The sequence below is a fragment of the Ambystoma mexicanum genome, chromosome 12 (genome assembly GCF_040938575.1).
Source record: "Ambystoma mexicanum isolate Mex_15411 chromosome 12, UKY_AmexF1_1, whole genome shotgun sequence".
NCBI lineage: Eukaryota > Metazoa > Chordata > Amphibia > Caudata > Ambystomatidae > Ambystoma > Ambystoma mexicanum.
The window spans coordinates 164,670,409-164,690,209 of NC_090936.1; the positions used below are offsets into that span (position 1 = coordinate 164,670,409).

Sequence of the window (19,801 nt, forward strand, 5' to 3'; positions counted from 1 at the left end):
CGGCATCTAAATTCAAATTCAATAGTCACTATATTTACTCCACTTGTGTTCTATTCCAATGCTGTTAAGTAGTGTCCTTTCCAAAATGTCGACACCTCTGAACTCCTAAGTGCAAGTACATCTTATGAAGGCTGCATACATGGATGTTTATAAACTACTCAATGTAATGGCTGAATGCGCAAAGAAAAGGGATCATTTTAAATAATTGGCGCAGCCGCACTGCTGACTAGGCCAAGAAGACGCTGTCCTATGAGGATCCGTTGTATAATAGAAACACACACTCCTTCATTCATTAGTGGGCCACAGAAAGTAGCACGCGCCACAGTAAGGCTCCAGCCAATCAGACAACCACCCACCTGGGCATCATGCCTTGTAGCTGCAGACCGGGCATGCCGCGCATGCGCGTAGCTGAAGCAGCCAATGGGGAGCCCTAGAGTGCTCCACTGAGACTAAGTGGTGTATGCGTGCTACCTATGGTAGGAGGGGGTTGCAAAAACAGTCATGAAGTTAAAGGAATCAATCAAGTAAGGCACCATAGCACACCGCAGAGCAGTGTAATCTGTCCTGCATTACTGGTCAGTGGAACTCGCAGTTATCTTTCTAGAGTACTCATATACTTATTGACTTTATCTTGCTGCGATTCTTCCATAACCATCCATGCATTCTTTTTTGTTTGTTTTTTATTTGCTTACGACATGCGGCTTTACAGCAGTCAGGGCAATCCCAAAAGATGGGGGTTTACAACGGGGTATGTCAAATCAACGATGATCCTATAATGCTAGGGATGTGGTAGGGATGATGCTAGGGATGTGGTGGTGGGGGTGATGGTAGGGATGTGGTAGGGATGATGTTAGGGATGTGGCAGGGATGATGCTAGGGATGTGGCAGGGATGATGCTAGGGATGTGGTGGTGGGGGTGATGGTAGGGATGTGGTAGGGATGATGTTAGGGATGTGGTAGGGATGATGCTAGGGATGTGGCAGGGATGATGCTAGGGATGTGGCAGGGATGATGCTAGGCATGTGGCAGGGATGATGCTAGGGATGTGGTGGTGGGGGTGATGGTAGGGATGTGGTAGGGATGATGCTAGGGATGTGGTAGGGATGATGCTAGGGATGTGGTGGTGGGGGTGATGGTAGGGATGATGGTAGGGATGATGCTAGAGATGTGGCAGGGATGATGCTAGAGATGTGGTAGGGATGATGCTAGGGATGTGGCAGGGATGATGCTAGGGATGTGGTAGGGATGTGGTGGTGGGGGTGATGGTAGGGCTGTGGTAGGGATGATGCTAGGGATGTGGTGGTGGGGTGATGGTAGGGATGATGTTAGGGATGTGGTAGGGATGATGCTAGAGATGTGGTGGTGGGGGTGATGGTAGGGATGTGGAAGGGATGATGCTAGGGATGTGGTGGTGGGGGTGATGGTAGGGATGTGGCAGGGATGATGCTAGGGATGTGGCAGGGATGATGCTAGGGATGTGGCAGGGATGATGCTAGGGATGTGGTGGTGGGGGTGATGGTAGGGATGTGGTGGTGGGGATGATTGTAGGGATGTAGTGGTGGGGATGATGGTAGGGATGTGGTGGTGGGGATGATGGTAGGGATGTGGTAGGGATGATGGTAGGGATGATGCTAGGGATGTGGTGGTGGGGGTGATGGTAGGGATGATGTTAGGGATGTGGTAGGGATGATGCTAGGGATGTGGTGGTGGGGGTGATGGTAGGGATGTGGTAGGGATGTGGTGGTGGGGGTGATGGTAGGGATGTGGTAGGGATGATGTTAGGGATGTGGTAGGGATGATGCTAGAGATGTGGCAGGGATGATGCTAGAGATGTGGCAGGGATGATGCTAGGGATGTGGCAGGGATGATGCTAGGGATGTGGCAGGGATGATGTAGGGATGATGCTAGGGATGTGGTAGGGATGATGCTAGGGATGTGGTGGTGGGGGTGATGGTAGGGATGTGGTGGTGGGGATGATGGTAGGAATGTGGTGGTGGGGATGATGCTAGGGATGATGCTAGGGATGTGGTAGGGATGATGGTAGGGATGATGGTAGGGATGTGGTGGTGGGGGTGATGGTAGGGATGTGGTAGGGATGATGTTAGGGATGTGGTAGGGATGATGCTAGGGATGTGGTAGGGATGATGCTAGGGATGTGGTGGTGGGGCTGATGGTAGGGATGTGGTGGTGGGGGTGATGCTAGGGATGTGGCAGGGATGATGCTAGGGATGTGGCAGGGATGATGCTAGGGATGTGGTTGGGATGATGCTAGGGATGTGGTAGGGATGATGCTAGGGATGTGGTAGGGATGTGGTAGGGATGTGGTGGTGGGGGTGATGGTAGGGATCTGGTGGTGGGGATGATGCTAGGGATGTGGCAGGGATGATGGTAGGGATGATGCTAGGGATGTGGTAGGGATGATGCTAGGGATGTGGCAGGGATGATGGTAGGGATGATGCTAGGGATGTGGTAGGGATGACGGTAGGGATGATGCTAGGGATGTGGTGGTGGGGGTGATGTTAGGGATGTGGTAGGGATGATGTTAGGGATGTGGTAGGGATGATGCTAGGGATGTGGCAGGGATGTGGCAGGGATGATGCTAGGGATGATGCTAGGGATGTGGTGGTGGGGGTGATGCTAGGGATGTGGTAGGGATGTGGTAGGGATGATGCTAGGGATGTGGTAGGGATGATGCTAGGGATGTGGTGGTGGGGGTGATGGTAGGGATGTGGTAGGGATGTGGTAGGGATGATGCTAGGGATGTGGTGGTGGGGGTGATGGTAGGGGTGTGGTAGGGATGATGCTAGGGATGTGGTGGTGGGGGTGATGGTAGGGATGTGGTAGGGATGATGTTAGGGATGTGGTAGGGATGATGCTAGAGATGTGGCAGGGGTGATGCTAGGGATGTGGTAGGGATGATGCTAGGGATGTGGTAGGGATGATGCTAGGGATGTGGTAGGGATGATGCTAGGGATGTGGTAGGGATGATGCTAGGGATGTGGTGGTGGGGGTGATGGTAGGGATGTGGTGGTGGGGGTGATGCTAGGGATGTGGCAGGGATGATGCTAGGGATGTGGTAGGGATGATGCTAGGGATGTGGTAGGAATGATGCTAGGGATGTGGTAGGGATGATGCTAGGGATGTGGTGGTAGGGATGTGGTGGTAGGGATGATGCTAGGGATGTGGTGGTGGGGGTGATGGTAGGGATGTGGTGGTGGGGATGATGCTAGGGATGTGGCAGGGATGTGGTAGGGATGTGGTAGGGATGATGCTAGGGATGTGGTAGGGATGATGCTAGGGATGTGGCAGGGATGATGGTAGGGATGTGGTAGGGATGACGGTAGGGATGATGCTAGGGATGTGGTGGTGGGGGTGATTTTAGGGATGTGGTAGGGATGTGGTAGGGATGATGCTAGGGATGTGGTAGGGATGATGCTAGGGATGTGGTGGTGGGGGTGATGCTAGGGATGTGGCAGGGATGTGGTAGGGATGTGGTAGGGATGATGCTAGGGATGTGGTAGGGATGTGGTGGTGGGGTGATGGCAGGGATGTGGTGGTGGGGATGATGCTAGGGATGTGGTGGTGGTGGGGATGATGCTAGGGATGTGGTAGGGATGATGCTAGGGATGTGGTGGTGGGGGTGATGGCAGGGATGTGGTGGTGGGGATGATGCTAGGGATGTGGTAGGGATGATGCTAGGTTTGTGGTGGTGGGGGTGATGGTAGGGATGTGGTAGGGATGATGTTAGAGATGTGGTAGGGATGTGGCAGGGATTTGGTGGGGATGGTGGTAGGTATGTGCTAGGGATGATGCTAGGGATGTGGTGGTGGGGGTGATCATAGGGATGTGGTGGTGGAGATAATGGTAGGGATGTGGTAAGGATGATGCTAGGGATGTGGTAGGGATGATGCTAGGGATGTGGTAGGGATGATGCTAGGGATGTGGCAGGGATGTGGTAGGGATGTGGTAGGGATGATGCTAGGGATGTGGTAGGGATGATGCTAGGGATGTGGCAGGGATGTGGTGGTGGGGATGATGGTAGGGATGTGGTGGTGGAGATAATGGTAGGGATGTGGTAGGGATGATGCTAGGGATGTGGTGGTGGTGGGGATGATGGTAGGGATGTGGTAGGGATGATGCTAGGGATGTGGTAGGGATGTGGTGGTGGGGATGATGGTAGGGATGTGGTGGTGGAGATAATGGTAGGGATGTGGTAGGGATGATGCTAGGGATGTGGTGGTGGTGGGGATGATGGTAGGGATGTGGTGGGAATGGTGGTAGGGATGATGGTAGGGATGTGGTAGAGATGATGCTAGGGATGTGGCAGGGATGTGGTGGGGATGGTGGTAGGGGTGATGGTAGGGATGCGGTAGGGATGTGGTAGGGATGATGCTAGGGATGTAGTAGGGATGTGGCAGGGATGATGGTAGGGATGTGGTGGGGATGGTGGTAGGGATGTGGCAGGGATGGTGGTAGGGATGATGCTAGGGATGTGGTGGTGGGGTTGATCGTAGGGATGTGGTGGTGGGGGAAATCGTAGGGATGTGGTGGTGGGGGCGATCGTAGGGATGTGGCAGGGATGGTGGTAGGGATGGTGGTAGGGATGGTGGTAGGGATGGTGGTAGGGATGGTGGTAGGGATGATGGTAGGGATGGTGGCAGGGATGGTGGCAGGGATGGTAGTAGGGATGGTAGTAGGGATGGTGGTAGGGTGTGAACCTGGGATGAAGGGGGCAGCAGGTTAGAAGAAATCATGTCCTATGAACATGTCTTCCTGTATGATTTCGGAGCTTTGGATAGCTGCCAAAATCCTGGGCTAGTTCCAAATTCTCTTGCACTCAACTGTAGCATCTATGATGCTTTTATTTTAAACGAAGGAAAGGGTCTGTTTATGTGATGTTCTGTTCAAGTCATGACTCAGTCATGATATTGTGGTTAGAATAAGCTCCGAGGGCAGTGGAATCCCATATACGGTGGTAGTTAATCTATCTCATTATGCCCAAATATATCATCATTGTGGCAATATGCACCCAATACTGTACCATCAATATATACACCAAAGAAAGATCAAAACGTGCGTGTCCCAAAGTCTTAACTCATCAAGACCTGGAGTTGGTCCCAGCCATGATTAGGACCACTAGACAGGGCACACATTTTAAGAATACAAAAATATATTCAATTGTTATACCTTTTCACACACAATATAATAATGTCATAAAACATAAAAAATAATGTATATTGATATTTGATTTGTATCACACTTGTACACAAGTGTTTCAGAGCACGAGAAGGCAAAGGAGGGGAACAAGAGAGAACAAAAACAACGATCTTACTAGGCCCAGTGACATTGAGAACGTGCAAGTGCAGGGGAGAGGAAGAAGGGGGAAGCACATGGGAGGAGGAAAGTGCTGAGCAAGGAGAAAACAAATAAAACAAAAATAAATAAATAATAAGAGCACCAAACAGTGGTAGTGCAGCCAGCAAGTAGCAAGTGCTAGGTATAAGGAAGCAGCAGGGTGTACCAGAATAAGTGCAGAAAAAAAGGGGGGGCTGAAGGGTTACAGATACAGACCCCAATGCAAGGGATTGCCAAGAGGCAGTGCGGGTGAGTGGCATGGTGAGCAGGATCCTGGGCCCAAAAGTCAGAGGGTGACCAGGTGCACGATGGCGAGACAGAACAGATCAACAGGGGAGAGGAGGACAGAAGGCAGAAGTAAAGGGGAAGGTCTTGAGGAGCTTCCGTACCGGAGATGGTTCTCCTCAAGTTTAAGAGTGGCAGGGAGGCTGTTCCCGAGGGAGGCCCCAGCCAAAAACAGAGATCTACCCCCAGCTTGTTTCTTAGAAAAACGACTGACCCTGAGGGAGTTAGAGGTGGAGTAGCGAAGAGCTCGGGAGGGAAGGTATTTATGGAGGGAGAGCTGAAGGTATTTTGGGCCAAGGCCCCAGAAAGCCTTGTAGACAATGCAAAGGGTCTTGAAGTTAATCCTTGCAGCCACTTGGAGCCAATGGAGAGATTACAGGGCTGGAGAGATACGATCCCAGGGCTTGAGGCCAAGGACAAGTCTTGCAGTCCTGTTCTGGATAAGTTGCAAAGGGCGGAGAGTGGAAGCAAGTAGATTTAGAAAGAGGCTGTTGCAATAATCCAACCTAGAGAGAACCAGGGCTCGAGAGACAGTGAGCTTCTGGGGGAAGGAGAGAAAAGGTAGAATACCTCTGAAGAGGTGCAGTAGGAAGTTAGATTTGTTTGAGACATCAGAGATGTGGGCAGGGAAGGAAAGCGTGGAGTCAAAGATGATCCCGAGGTTCTAAGCCTCACAGGTGGAGGTGGGAGGAGGGCCGAGGGAGGCCCGCCAAAGAGTAACAGGAAAGGAGGGTGAAGGTGTGCTGATGAGGAGGATCTCCGTCTTGCTGGCACTCAGGCAGAGATAATTGGCAGCACACCAATCCTGAATGGCAGATAGGCAGTCTGAGATGAGAGAAGGAGAAGAGGTGGCCGGGGGAAGCCTGAAGATGAGTTGAGTGTCATCTGCATAGCACTGGAAATTGGAGCAGAAAATGGAAATGCAGTAGGCAAGAGTTGCCAGGTATTGGTTGAAAAGCCAGGGCGAGAGGTTAGACCTCTGGGGAACACCACAGGTAGAAAGGGAGAAAGATGACAGGAAGGACCCAAGTTGGACCTGGGAGGGTCGATCAGCGAGGAAAGAGGTCAGCCAGGCCAAAGCCTGATCAGTTAATACCCAGGTTGTCACAGAGATGGTTGAGCAGGATGGTATGGTTGACCGTGTTGAAGGCAGAGGAGAGATCGAGTAGGATGAGGACAGAGGGGATGTTAGAGTGAAGGTTGGAGAGCAGATCTTCACGGATGTTCAGGAGAGCAGTTTCTGTGCTTCTGGCGGCTCTAAAGCCAGACGGCGGCTCTAAAGCCAGACTGATGGTCATGGAGACAACCAACAGAATCAGAGTGAAGGTTAAGGTGCAAGATGGCCAGCTTTTACAGATCTTTGCCCATAAAAGGAGTGATGGAGATTGGGCGATAGTTAGCCGGGCAAGAAGGGTTAGCTCTGGGTTTTTTTGAGAAGAGAGTGCACAAGAGAGTACTTCAGAGGGGAAGGGAAGGATCCTGAGGCAAAGGAGTGGTTGCAGAAATCGGCCAGGGGAGGAGCAAGGGTGTCAATGTGGTCCTTGATGGTTTGGGAGGAACAGGGAAGAACCTGTTTTGATGAGACTTTCATAGATCAGACTTGTCTGGAGACCTTGGCAGGGGAGAAAAGAGGAAAGGACGAGAAAGTGGGAGAAGGGGTGGCTGTAGGAGGGCCAGAGTTTACAGAAGGAGAGAGGAGGAGAGGGGGAGGGGAGGAGAGAGTGGACAGGATGTCCTGGGTTTTTGAGATGAAATGAGAGGCAAGGGCCGTGCAAAGGACCTGGAATTGGTAGATCGAACCTCAGAAAACAATTTTGAGCTCGAGAGGTATGGTGGTCAATTGAGAACCACCTTGATGAGCCACACTTGAAAGACTCAGCTCAAGTGCTCCATTTAAATTCTGTGGGACTTTCCCACACCCACCTTAGTTTTCATTGTTGTATATGATTACCAATTCTTGAATGTTGTAATTGTCTGCAATTTCTGATATCTTCCCTACCTCCCCCCGCCCCCCTTCCTTGGTTTCCCTTGGTGTTACCTTTAGCTCTATGGTTTACGTTGGTTTTTTGTACAACAGAAATTGTAGTTTGTACTGTTTTTGAATCAACGCATTAACTCTCTTTGTACCAACACTAAAACAACTCCATGTGATTTTATATGTCTTTGTATGTTGTATGTTAGATTTTTCGTTGTTCTGGAATATATTTGTTGATTTACTTTGATTACTAAATTGAATATAGAATGATTTAATACTCCAACCCATGAGTTGTTCTGATCTCTTTGTCAATAGGCTTGAATGCGATTTGTTCCAACTTAACAAATCAATATTTGTACTCCAGAATATAAATCTATTTTCTGGACCAACAGAGGTCGACTTTGAGAGGTTACTCTAATTTATCTAACCCTGTCCCTCTTCTCTGGCACAGCAACAACCCCCTTTTCTGTTTAAAGGAGCTGGCATGCGACAGGAGATTTTACTTGTAGAGGCCCTCTGCGATGAGTGATGAATCCCAAAGGATAATTTAGCCTTCCTAAAAGGTCTGAGTGGTTCCCAAAGTCCACCCAGAATGCTAGAATCCACAATTACTAACGTTGTTTTGTTTTTTAGGATAGCAAGAGGAAGATTTCCTGGTATTTTCTGAAATAAGGAAGCCAGTGAAGTCAACATTATTAGTTGCAGATGGTCTCTAGAAGTAAAATCCTACAGACTGTGCAGGTACATCACTGAACTGTACATCTCGAACCCGAGGGAGAAGGGGAGTTTTGGGTTAAATTCTAGGCCCTATTAGAGCAATAAAACTGTGTTTTTTTCCCAAATAGGGATCTGCAGGAAGAGCAGGGCAATACAAGGTTGAAATTTGCCACCCGCCATTACACGACACACACAAAGTGGAAACTTTGTGCTCCTGATGAATGTCCGGCAGCAAGTGCCCCTTTAGGACAGAAACGTGTACGAGTTGGGCTTTTAGTACAATGATAAAGAGTGTGATTCATATATCCACGTTGTTGAAATTCAGTGTACTGATATACTGTGGTTTCAAATTGTAGGATTTCTGGATACACCTTTGTATTAAATTATGTTTTTATCCATTATTTTTAATGTTTTATGACATCATTATATTGAGTGCGAAAATGAACAATACAATTGAATATATTTTTGTATGCTTTAAAAGTATGCCCAGTCTAGAGGTCCTAATGGTTGGGACCGCCTCAAGGTCTTGATGAGATAAGACTTTGTGACACGCACGTTATCGTCTTCATTTGGTGTATGTATTGTTGATTACCCACGAGGTAAGAAGACTGTGATACCCCCACCGTGGGGTGAGCTGGTGTGAGAGTAGTACCCAATACTGTACCAACATGCATCACGATATGCCTGAATATGCCACCACTGTGCCAGAGTGTATCACTACATGACGGAAAATCCTCGCCTCTGAGCCACAATGTATCATGATTGTGCTTGAATAATATCATCACTCTGCAACAAAGTTGAATCACACTGCAAAATATATAGAAATCACTGACACAGGATCTCATCCTTATCCTATACAAATATATCATTACTGTGCCAGATATTTGCCCATCCCTGTACCAGAATGTTTGAGCCCCATGCCAAAATATCCCACCTCTTTGCATCTATTCGCCCGAGTTTCCCCATCACTCAGAAAGCATTTGAAATCACTGTGTCAAAATACATCTATGACTATGCAATAATGTCCCATCAATATGTCAGAATAGCCCCATCACTGTGCCAGGAAGGATAATCAATATGATTTAATGGCAGTGTGAAATAATTGATTTTACAATTCATCATTAATGTGCCAGAATATCTGCTTCACTGTGCCAGATTATATCATTACTCTGGCAGAACAATCCAAATATGTTAAAATGATACCATCACTGTGCTGCAATGCTCATCTGTCTATCAATCTATATTTAGAAAAAAGAGGGGGTGAGGCGCACACCCTAGTTCCCAGCTTTTTGTACCTTCTGCAGTTCAGTTGCTCTTCTCCTCCAAGCGCTTTCATGCCTCTTGCAATCTTCAGGGAGGTAGTCTGTTCAGGTGTTGCTGATTAGTTCCTGGCTACCAGCATTGACTACCGCTACCAGAATTCCCTGAGGCCAAAATTGGCACTAATAAGCAACACCTGAACAGACTGCCTCCCTGAAGATTGCAAGAGGCATGAACGCGCTTGGAGGAGAAGAGCAACTGAACTGCAGAAGGTACACAAAGCTGGGAACTAGAGTGCGCACCTCACCCCCTCTTTTTTCTAAATGTCTATCAATCTATACAAGGGACCTGGAATCTTAGGCTCTCCAGATGTTTTGGACTACAACTCCCATCAGCCCTAGCCAGTGTAGTCAATGGTCAGGGAGTGTGGGTGTCGTAGAACAGAACATCTGGATAACCAACGATTGCAGAACCCTGATCCATACCCACCATGCATGCCAAGAAGTTCAACTTCACCTCTCGGTGCACCACGAAGAGCGGGTGCAAGTGAGGAGCACTATCAACAGTCAACCCTTACCTGCATAACCCTGGTCTATACCCATGCATGCCAAGTAATAGAAATTCACCCGACTGTGCACCACAAAGAGTGGGTGCATATGAGGAGCACTCACCACAGTCAACCCTTACCTGCAATACCCTGGTCTAGACACATGCATGCCAAATAAATGAAGCTCACCCAACTGTGCACCACGATGAGCAGGTGCATGCGAGGAGCACCAGTCACAGTCCACCCTTAACTGCAGAACACTGATCTATACCCATGCATACCAAGTAATCGAAATTCACCCGACTGTGCACCACAAAGAGTGGGTGCATATGAGGAGCACTCACCACAGTCAACCCTTACCTGCATAACCCTGGTCTATACCCATACATGCCAAGTAATCGAAATTCACCCGACTGTGCACCACAAAGAGTGGGTGCATATGAGGAGCACTCACCACAGTCAACCCTTACCTGCAGAACCCTGATCTAGACACAGGCATGCCAAGTAAATGAAGCTCACCCAACTGTGCACCACGATGAGCGGGTGCATGCGAGGAGCGCCAGGCAGAGCCCACCCTTACCTGTTTGCAGGGAGAGGTTCTTCACCTCTCCGTCCAGCAGAGACACGATGCTCAGATCATAGACCGCGCCCGCCTCTAGACCGGTCTGGCTGCATTCGTAGGAGTGGTTGCTTGTCTGGAATGGGGGGCAGGAGTCGCCCCAGTTGTCAGTGGTGTAGATGAGGCTGAAGTTACAAGGATTGCCCTGGCTGCTCCATTTCACGTGGAAAGACTGGCTGGACGCGCTCCAATCGGTGAGGTTGATGGTGCACCTCAGGGGCTCCACGTACTGTAGGAGGAAGAACACACACACAAGGCACAGGTGTTAATGCTTCGGGCAGCATCGTGCACGAAAGGCGCACTCACTTCAGAGAGGGAGTCAGGTGCAGGAATAGCGTGAGGGTGGCCACAATGTGTGGCTATGTCCAGATTACTTGGAATTGGATAGAGCTGGGAGGGCAGGCTTTGCAGTCACCAATAGTGGGAACATGTAGCCATCGCTCTGATACTTAGTAACTGTTGGTAGGTTTTCCTGATTTCCATGAAAGGGCACATGAGCAACACTCTAGCCAGATAACTGAGGTGAATGGGCAGGGACCCGTCAGGGTGTCCAACTCCGGACCTCGAGGGCCGGAATCCTGACGGGTTTTCAGGATATCCCCCAATATTCATGAGGAAAAATGCGCATACATTTAGAATCATTGTAGGCATATTTATCTCATGAATATTAATGAGGAGCATGCTGAAAACTCGGCATGGGTCTGGCCTTCGCGGCCTGGAGTTGGGCAACCCGATTAAACAGACGAAGGCCCGGATTCACAGAGCGTTTTCCAATGGGGTTTTGCCATTATAAAACACTTTTGTGAATTAGGCCCTAAGTGCTTATCAGACAAAGTCTACACACTGAAACGACACTGTCCAAGTGCATGGCACATACAGTTTATCATTCAAAACACATCAAGTACGCACTGATAGTACGCTCTGTAGTAGCTTACAGCACTATAGGGCCTCATTACGACGTCAGCGGTAAAACCCTCCAGTAAGCAGCAGGCTACCGCCGACCCAGTAACACCGTTTCTGCCGCCTGACATCCCAGTGCCACCGGGATACCATGAGCGGCGGAACAGTGAATCCCCATTCCAGTGGAGTCCCATAGGACTCCATGGGAATAGAACACTGAAGCACTGGCACCGTTGTTAACGGTGTCGGTGCTTCAGTGAAAACACTGCCGGTAGGGGCCTGAATTCCCAGCAGGTCAGGCCTGCCAGGAGTACCATTCCCCTACCAGCAAACTCATAGTTTGGTGGTCTGGAATGGGTGCTGGTACGTTGCTACCGGCACCTGAATTTCCGGATCGCCAAACGTATAATGATGCCCTATGTTTGCACATGTGACCAATTCCTTTATACTAATAGGAAACTGTGCAGGGAGGCATTGAACATTGCCTAGGCACTTAAATGCACTGTGCTGCTAGTGAGGGTCTCAGTAGGCACTTAGTCTTTGACCTCTCTCGGGATATCTAGGTGCTCACAATATACAACACAGTGACTTATAATACACGATGAAGGCACTTTAAATATATTTTCTAGGCGTCTATAATACGCTGTCTAAGCACTCAAGACACACTTTCAGTCTCTTATTACACGGTCTATGAGCTTATACTACTATGTGTTGGTGCTGATAACATAATTTCTAGACACTAATAATACCTTTCAAAGCAAATATATAAGATGCTGTTTGGGTGCTTGTGATTCACACTCGAAGCACTTACCATAAACCATCCGAAGGTTTTTAGTACTCTCTTGGCACTTCTCAGATACTTCCTCGGTGCTCATGCACAGCTTGTGCTCTTATAATACACGGAACTCTCTATGACCTTGTAGTACACTGTTTAGGAGCACACAATTGTCTAAGTACTTGTAACACATTGTCTAAACAATTATTGCATACTCTCTTGGCACTTATAAGAAATACACGGTGTTGCTCAGAGTTCTGCAACCTTTTTCTTCTCGGGGGTACTGGACTACAAATCCCATGAGCCTTAGCCAGGATAGTCAAAGGTGAGGGATTATGGAAGTCGTAGTCTAAAACATCTGGATAGCCACAGGTTGTAGATTCTTTGTGTAAGTGGTCAAACTGCACTGTCTATTAGCATATACATCAAAGTTCAGGTCCCTAAAACACACTGGCTAGTTATCTAGCCATGATATACTGCCTGGACACTTATAATTCAGCGACTTGGAGCGCACAACATGGCATTCAGGACCTTAAGAGGCACTGTTTAGGAACGTATACTACTGCTGAGGCGAAATTAATTTGCAATAATAATTACACAGGTTACACTCTAACAGTGCAACAGCTATATGCATGCATCACACTATCAAGATACACATAACGTGATGTGTAGTTGACAAGTGATGGGCACTAACCACTTGAGTAGGTGCCTTTAGTAAAATGACTATTCCCTTGTAAGAGAGTGCTAGTTTGTATAGTGTACTTGCCAGTTTCTAGAAATACACTCTCTGGTTGTGTTATTTTTTAAGTTGGGTTAAAAGCACCACCTGTAAGCTGAAGCTATTGCGTTGGAGTACCTGTAGGGTGAAATTACATGTGAGGAGGACACACAGCTTGTGGGTGTTGCTTGGTGGTTTATCCACCCATTTACTGCCCTTGGATGTGCTAATCCCGATGGACATGCCTACCCACGCCCTCCCACTCCCCACCCTAAAAGCATCCTCCTAGGATCTCGTTGAGCTAGATCTGTGAAGCAGTAACATCAAACTTTGGCCTACCAGACTTATTTCTAAACTCTACTGAGCGTTTTTTGTGGCTTCATTGGAGGTGTAAATGGCTACTGGTATAATAAAAATGTCTTAATCAAGTGTGCCTTCAACTACTTGATTTAAAACTCTTCCTTGCACGAAGGTCCTGTGAAAAGCAAGCAACGACAAAGCCAAAACATTTGGCTTGGGGTATTAAATAAGCATTTGCCGGTTACTGAAACCATATGCCCAGGTAATCACTCCATTGTCCAGCTGTTGCGATCTTATGGCCAGGTAGTACCTGTACATAAGTGCCTAGAAAATGCCTATGCCATACCTGCACAAAAGCTCAAGCAGTTGGCTTTGCCAATGCTTGTATCACATTGTCTAAGCTTCCACTGCAACCCTTTGAGACACTTACACCACTGCCTAAGTTCTTAAAACACAGGATGAGTTCATACGAGACACTTGTTCAGGTGGTATAACACACTTCCGTATGCTGATAAAAATGTGCTTATATAACAATGCCTGGATATGGCTTTGAAAGACACTGTAAGGTCGTCTGATATATGGGTGCATACAATAGACTGCTAGCGGGGTAATATACCCTGTCTATTGGAATATAATAAGTGCCGATAAGGCGCTCGATGCTTAGAATACAGTGCAGATATATTACTAATATGCTACCTGTTATCTCAGTGCTTATAATGCACTGCATAACACGTATCATACACTGACTAGGTGCGTATCATACGGGTTCTACGGGTTCGTAAATACTGTCTAGTGAATTATAAACACTTTCTACCATATATAATAAACTGTCTATGCGTCCATAACACGCCAAAGCTATATATGGCACTATCTTGGTGCTTACGCCCCCCCTGGTGCTTTTGATTTCTGTCATGCTGTATGCCATTGATGCAGTTTTTAAAAAGCCCAGTCTATACACCGTGAAGCAATCTATGTAAATACTACCGTGTTTAAGTCTGTATATTAAACTCTGAAAGTGCTAGTACTATGTTGTGTAAGTGCTTGCAATACACTGTCCGGAAACCTCTAGTATACAGCCTAGGTACCAACAAGGCACAGTTATCTGAGTACAACCCAGAGTCTGGGTGACAACCGCCCCGCCTGAGACACAGCACACGAGTGTCTTGGTACACGTTGCATGGGTGTTCTTTTACACATTTAAAGTGCAAATCATACACTTTCTACAAAAAATGTATATTTCCCTCTCTAGGTACTGAACATACAATGCAGTAGCATCTGTCATTAGACTGTCCTTGTGCCTATACTACAGTGTCAGATACGTATGCTATGCTAAGTGCTACCATTGCATCGTGTGAGTGCCTGTATTACAATCTTGTGGCTCTCAGTGTGCACAGACTTTGTGCTCATGTCATACTGTCTAGATGGTTAGATAGTATGATGTAACTGATTATAATGCATACAAAATCTTTACGCCATTTCTTATGAACTTATAATGATGCACATTCTAAGGGCCTGATTCATGGAATTTTTTGCACGTTGCAAAGTGACTTATCACCTGTGCAAATTGCCTTTGCACTGCCAACAAACACCCTGATTCTTGGAACCGTGCAAAGTGTCTGTTTGCCGTGCAACTTCTCTTTGCACTGCAACAATACACTTTGCACGGTTCCATGAATCCGGGTTGGTGTCGGCAGTGCAAATTCACTTCTCAGCCGTGCAACGTCACTTTGCACTGCAACAATACACTTTGCACCGTTACATAAATCCGGGTTCGCGTCAGCAGTGCAAATTCACTTCTCAGCCGTGCAACGTCACTTTGCACTGCAACAATACACTTTGCACGGTTACATAAATCCGGGTTCGGGTCGGCAGTGCAAATTCCCTTCTCAGCCGTGCAAACTGCACAGTCACTTTGAAGCGTGCACATATTCCACGAATCGGCCCCTAAGTGTTTATATAACTCTGATTAAGTACTCCCTTACACCTTGTAGTTAGTTCATACATTCTATGGGCCTGGCTCACATGGCGTTCTTCAATGGGAAAGTCCCATTGAAGAACGCTTTGTGAATCATGCTCAGTTTCTAATAATTGATCTCAATGATGGTGAATAAGGGCGCTTCCGCGTTTCCTTACTATTATATTATAATGCACTTGCTTTTCAGGTGTTTGTGATCTACCGTCTGCGTATGCTCTGCCTTGGTGCTGCTAGAATACACCACGAGGTTAAGCGCACAATGCAATCATGGCTGCATTATCCCAGACTCGCAAACGGGGTGCACGTTGCGCAGACCGCGTGTCACATCCCAAAGTTTCAGGAAAACTGGAGCAATTTGCCTGTATGTTTCACCTTGCGAATCGAGGGCGTTTTGATCATGTGCACATTGCACGTCTAACACGTTTTGAAGATTCCAAAAACGTGTCTGGAATCTGGGGCGGATTGCGTATTGCGCACTGTCAATATGCTTTTAACGTAGCGTCTGACTGCTCACGTGACACTGTTTAAGTGCTTGGAATGCTTTGTCTGAGTGTTTAGAACCCACTCTACTCTCCAGGGGCTAATACTACGCTGGCCGCGCACCTGTACTGCATAGTCGGTTTGCTTGCGGTATGCTGCCTCGCTGCTTACCTTTGCACAGTTTCCCTGCTTATCTCTAAGTGCACACACTGTATTATAACAAGTGCTTTTAAATCAAGGGATTTATAGGTTATTGTTTTGGCACTTGCAGAATTGCCTAAATGCTTGAAAGTAGTGCCTATTGTGCAATCTCCAGGTGCATACAATACAGGGGCTAATATTCCAGTTAAGTGCCTACACTGGCGAGTGTAAGTGCTTAAAATCAGATGCTTATGATAAACAATTCACATCAGGCAGGGCGGCGGCGGCGGTATGTCTGGGGGTTGTTGCCCGGATCCCCAAGCCCAGCCTCTCGAGCAGCTCACCTTGGCAAAGCTGAGTATAATCCACAATGACAATCCAGACACATATCTCAGCATTGCTGTGTTATTTATTCAATAATTCTCCTGGAGCAGTACATCCCAACAGACAAGCCGAAACACTGTCCGGGGCTAGACGCCCACGCGGGAAGACGGATGGGCTCCACGCAATCCCCCGTAGTCTCAGTTTGAGGAGTATACATGTGGGGTACACGCGACTACCGTAGGGCACATGCGACAGATCCAATGTGGTGCCATCCAGCAAAGGAGCTGTGAACTTCACAGCAGTGGTGGCAGCCAGTGAGAGATCTGAGAGTTAAAAGCAATGGTGGCATCCAGTAAAATATCTGGGAGTTCAAAGCGATGGTGGCATCCGGTAAAATATCTGGGAGGTCAAAGCGATGGTGGCATCCAGTGAAAGATCTGGGAGTTCAAAGTGATGGTGGCATCCAGAAAGAAATCTGTGAGTTCAAAGTGATGGTGGCATCCAGTAAAATATCTGGGATTTCAAAGCACTGGTGGAACCCAGTGAAAGAGCTGAAATTAGCAAACCGGTAGCTATATCCAGTGAAAGGATAGGTATGCTCAAAGCAGTGGCATCATCCAGCAAAAAGAGATGAGAAGTTCAAGGAAGTGGCAGCATCCAGCAAAAGAGATGAGAAGTTCAAGGCAGTGGCAGCATCCAGCAAAAAGATTAGAAGTTCAAGGCAGTGGCATCATCCAGCAAAAAGAGATGAGAAGTTCAAGGCAGTGGCAACATCCAGCAAAAAGAGATGAGAAGTTCAAGGAAGTGGCAGCATCCAGCAAAAGAGATGAGAAGTTCAAGGCAGTGGCAGCATCCAGCAAAAAGATTAGAAGTTCAAGGCAGTGGCAGCATCCAGCAAAGAGATGAGACGTTCAAGGCAGTGGCAACATCCAGCAAAAAGAGATGAGACGTTCAAGGCAGTGGCAACATCCAGCAAAGAGATGAGACGTTCAAGGCAGTGGCAACATCCAGCAAAGAGATGAGACGTTCAAGGCAGTGGCAACATCCAGCAAAAAGAGATGAGACGTTCAAGGCAGTGGCAACATCCAGCAAAAAGAGATGAGAAGTTCAAGGCAGTGGCAACATCCAGCAAAGAGATGAGACGTTCAAGGCAGTGGCAGCATCCAGCAAAAGAGATGAGAAGTTCAAAGCAGAGGTGACATCCAGTGACAAACTAAGCATTCAGCATAATGAGTGCACCCAGGATTGGAAGTTAGCGGCCCTTGTTGCATCAATTGATGAATTATAAATCCACCAAGTGCTTGTATAAAATAAAGAGCGGAAAGTTCGTACCAATTATTGCATCCATGGGGAATTGATTGTGCGCTTGTTGCAGGCAGTGGAACTCTGGACGCAGGAAACGTTCAGAGCAGTGGGAGCATCCAGTGCAATGCGTCTGGAGCGGGGTGGCGCTCTTGCCGGGTTCCTGGGAAGGGACTGCAGGGGGCACAGGCACTCGGGCAGATCTTCAAGCAGAGGGTGCACGAGGCAGCTTCTCGCAGTTCCCACGCTGCCATTCTGAGCCGACCGCAGCCTGCCGAGCCCTTTCCATCCACTTCCGCAATCAGGAGTCCATTTCCTCGGCTCCCTACGAAGGAACAATACAGAGCTGGGGAGTGACCCGGGCGGGAGGCCGGCCCGGCGCGGGGCCAGCCCACGCCTCCAGCCCCTGCTCCCCCTACTCAGCACCCTGCCACTCCCTGCCCTGGAGTCGCGACCCCCCTGGTGCGCCGCTGCTGTCTCCCACTGTGCCAGCCCTCGGCGCTGAGCCTGCGCCCCCTCTGCCGCTGGCCATGCGGGACTCTCACTTTTCAGGCGGGCTCCCTGTCTCCTCTGAGCGCTGTCCACCACCGGCCCCTCTCACTTTCCTCTCCCCCACCCCTGTCTTCCTTCCTCCTCTCTTCCCAGGGGCTATTTCAGTCCCCTTTCTGTTGTCTTTCCCCTGCAGGCTATTATTATTATACACCACGTTGTCTTTTTTAGTGCGCACTCAACCAGCCTCACCCAAAAGGTCGTACTCTTTTTTTTTTGTTTTGGGCCTGTGCACTTTCCCAGCCAGGCACTGCCAAAGAAAGCTGGCATTCTGGTGGTTGCCTATTATGTGGCTTCTTAGGAGGCGCTGAAGCATCTCCTGTCTTTGGTGGGGTGATTGGCCCCCGATGATACCCCTGCTGCCGCCCCTCCGTGGGCAAAGCTAGCCGGCTGTTTGCTAGTTGGTATAAACAAGGCAATGCAGCTTGCTCTGTTACTTTTGAGCACAGGAGAGCAGAACGTGGTCCCAAGATCACAAGGTTGCCTTTCAATCCTGATGGCTCACCAAAGGATGGGCAGTTCCCATCAGCCCTAGCGAGCATTGTCAATGTGGAGGGAGCATGGGAGTTGTAGTCCAAACCAGCAGGAGAGCCACAGATTGCAGGCCCCTCCTCCCACCTCTACCTGCTTTCATCCCCGTGGGCTACAGCTACAGCGTCTTTGGGATTCTACTGAGCCTCGTCTATACAGAATGGAGTACAACATGATTGCACAGTTGCTGCATTTATTAATAGGAAAATGCAGCAGCTTTTTGTGGTTAAACACTTTTTTTTTATCGCATTCCGCCTAACTCTAAATGGTTCCTTCTGTGTGGGACTGTCTAGGGCAACCAGGAACCAGGGCAGGCGATTTGGTCTAGTTGCTAATTGTGTAACCAGAATTCTAATCCCATCTTCAGCTCCGGAACAACAAAAAGGTGTGATTCTGTGCGAACAACACTGTCCTTGAAATTGTAGATATGTTTTTCAGAATACAATAGTGTAGCGTGCTGCCTCAATGACCTGTTCTCACCCCCATCAAATAAAGATTCCTGTGATCTGGTCTGACGTAGACATCACGCACCCCCTAGACTAGCTCCTGCTACAATGACTGTTCAGCGAAAAGTGCTCTTCCGCTTCTTGGAGCTATGTCCACGTTGTATCAAATACCTAGAATAAAAGGGTATCGCAGTAAGCAGTGCTTACAAGCTTGTCATCCCATTGACAACACACACCCCTTCTCTTTTCAACCCCGTCAGATCCCACAAATTGAAATATTGGTGGGTAGCAAGATCCCGCGTTTTGATTGAGATGGATTACACGACTAAGGCAAAATACTGGCGGCTCCGATGGGGATTCAAAGTTTGAATGGATGACGGAGCGTGCCCCGGATCCCGAGGAAATTGCCATGACACAGAAAGTCAGATGTCTGCCTTTCTACACCCCCGCCGCTCCCACGTCCTTGGGAACATCTTCTCGTCCGCCCACGCAAACCAAGCAGAGACTTCACCAAGACACACAATGCAGCCCTGCTCGGCGCGCTGGCTGGATACACCCCCCCCCCCCCTGTGCACTGGAGACGAGGCGGTGCAGGGTGCAAG

General features: G+C 48.4%; 1 protein-coding gene across 2 annotated transcripts in view; it reads right to left on the minus strand.

The window, feature by feature from the left end:
- The window catches only part of PTPRB (protein tyrosine phosphatase receptor type B), a 442,488-nt gene that overhangs the window by 234,499 nt on the left and 188,188 nt on the right, over positions 1 to 19,801 (minus strand). The window contains exons 1-3 of one of the 2 annotated variants that reach the window (XM_069628246.1): positions 17,704 to 18,208; positions 16,392 to 16,900; positions 10,720 to 10,987 (exon numbers count right to left, since the gene is read on the minus strand). In XM_069628246.1, the coding sequence (XP_069484347.1) occupies positions 10,720 to 10,987; positions 16,392 to 16,445 (322 nt within the window). In that variant the 5' untranslated portion in view covers positions 16,446 to 16,900; positions 17,704 to 18,208. Of the gene's footprint in view, positions 1 to 10,719; positions 10,988 to 16,391; positions 16,901 to 17,703; positions 18,209 to 19,801 lie in introns of those variants that run through there. The other variant, XM_069628245.1, reaches the window with a different exon arrangement.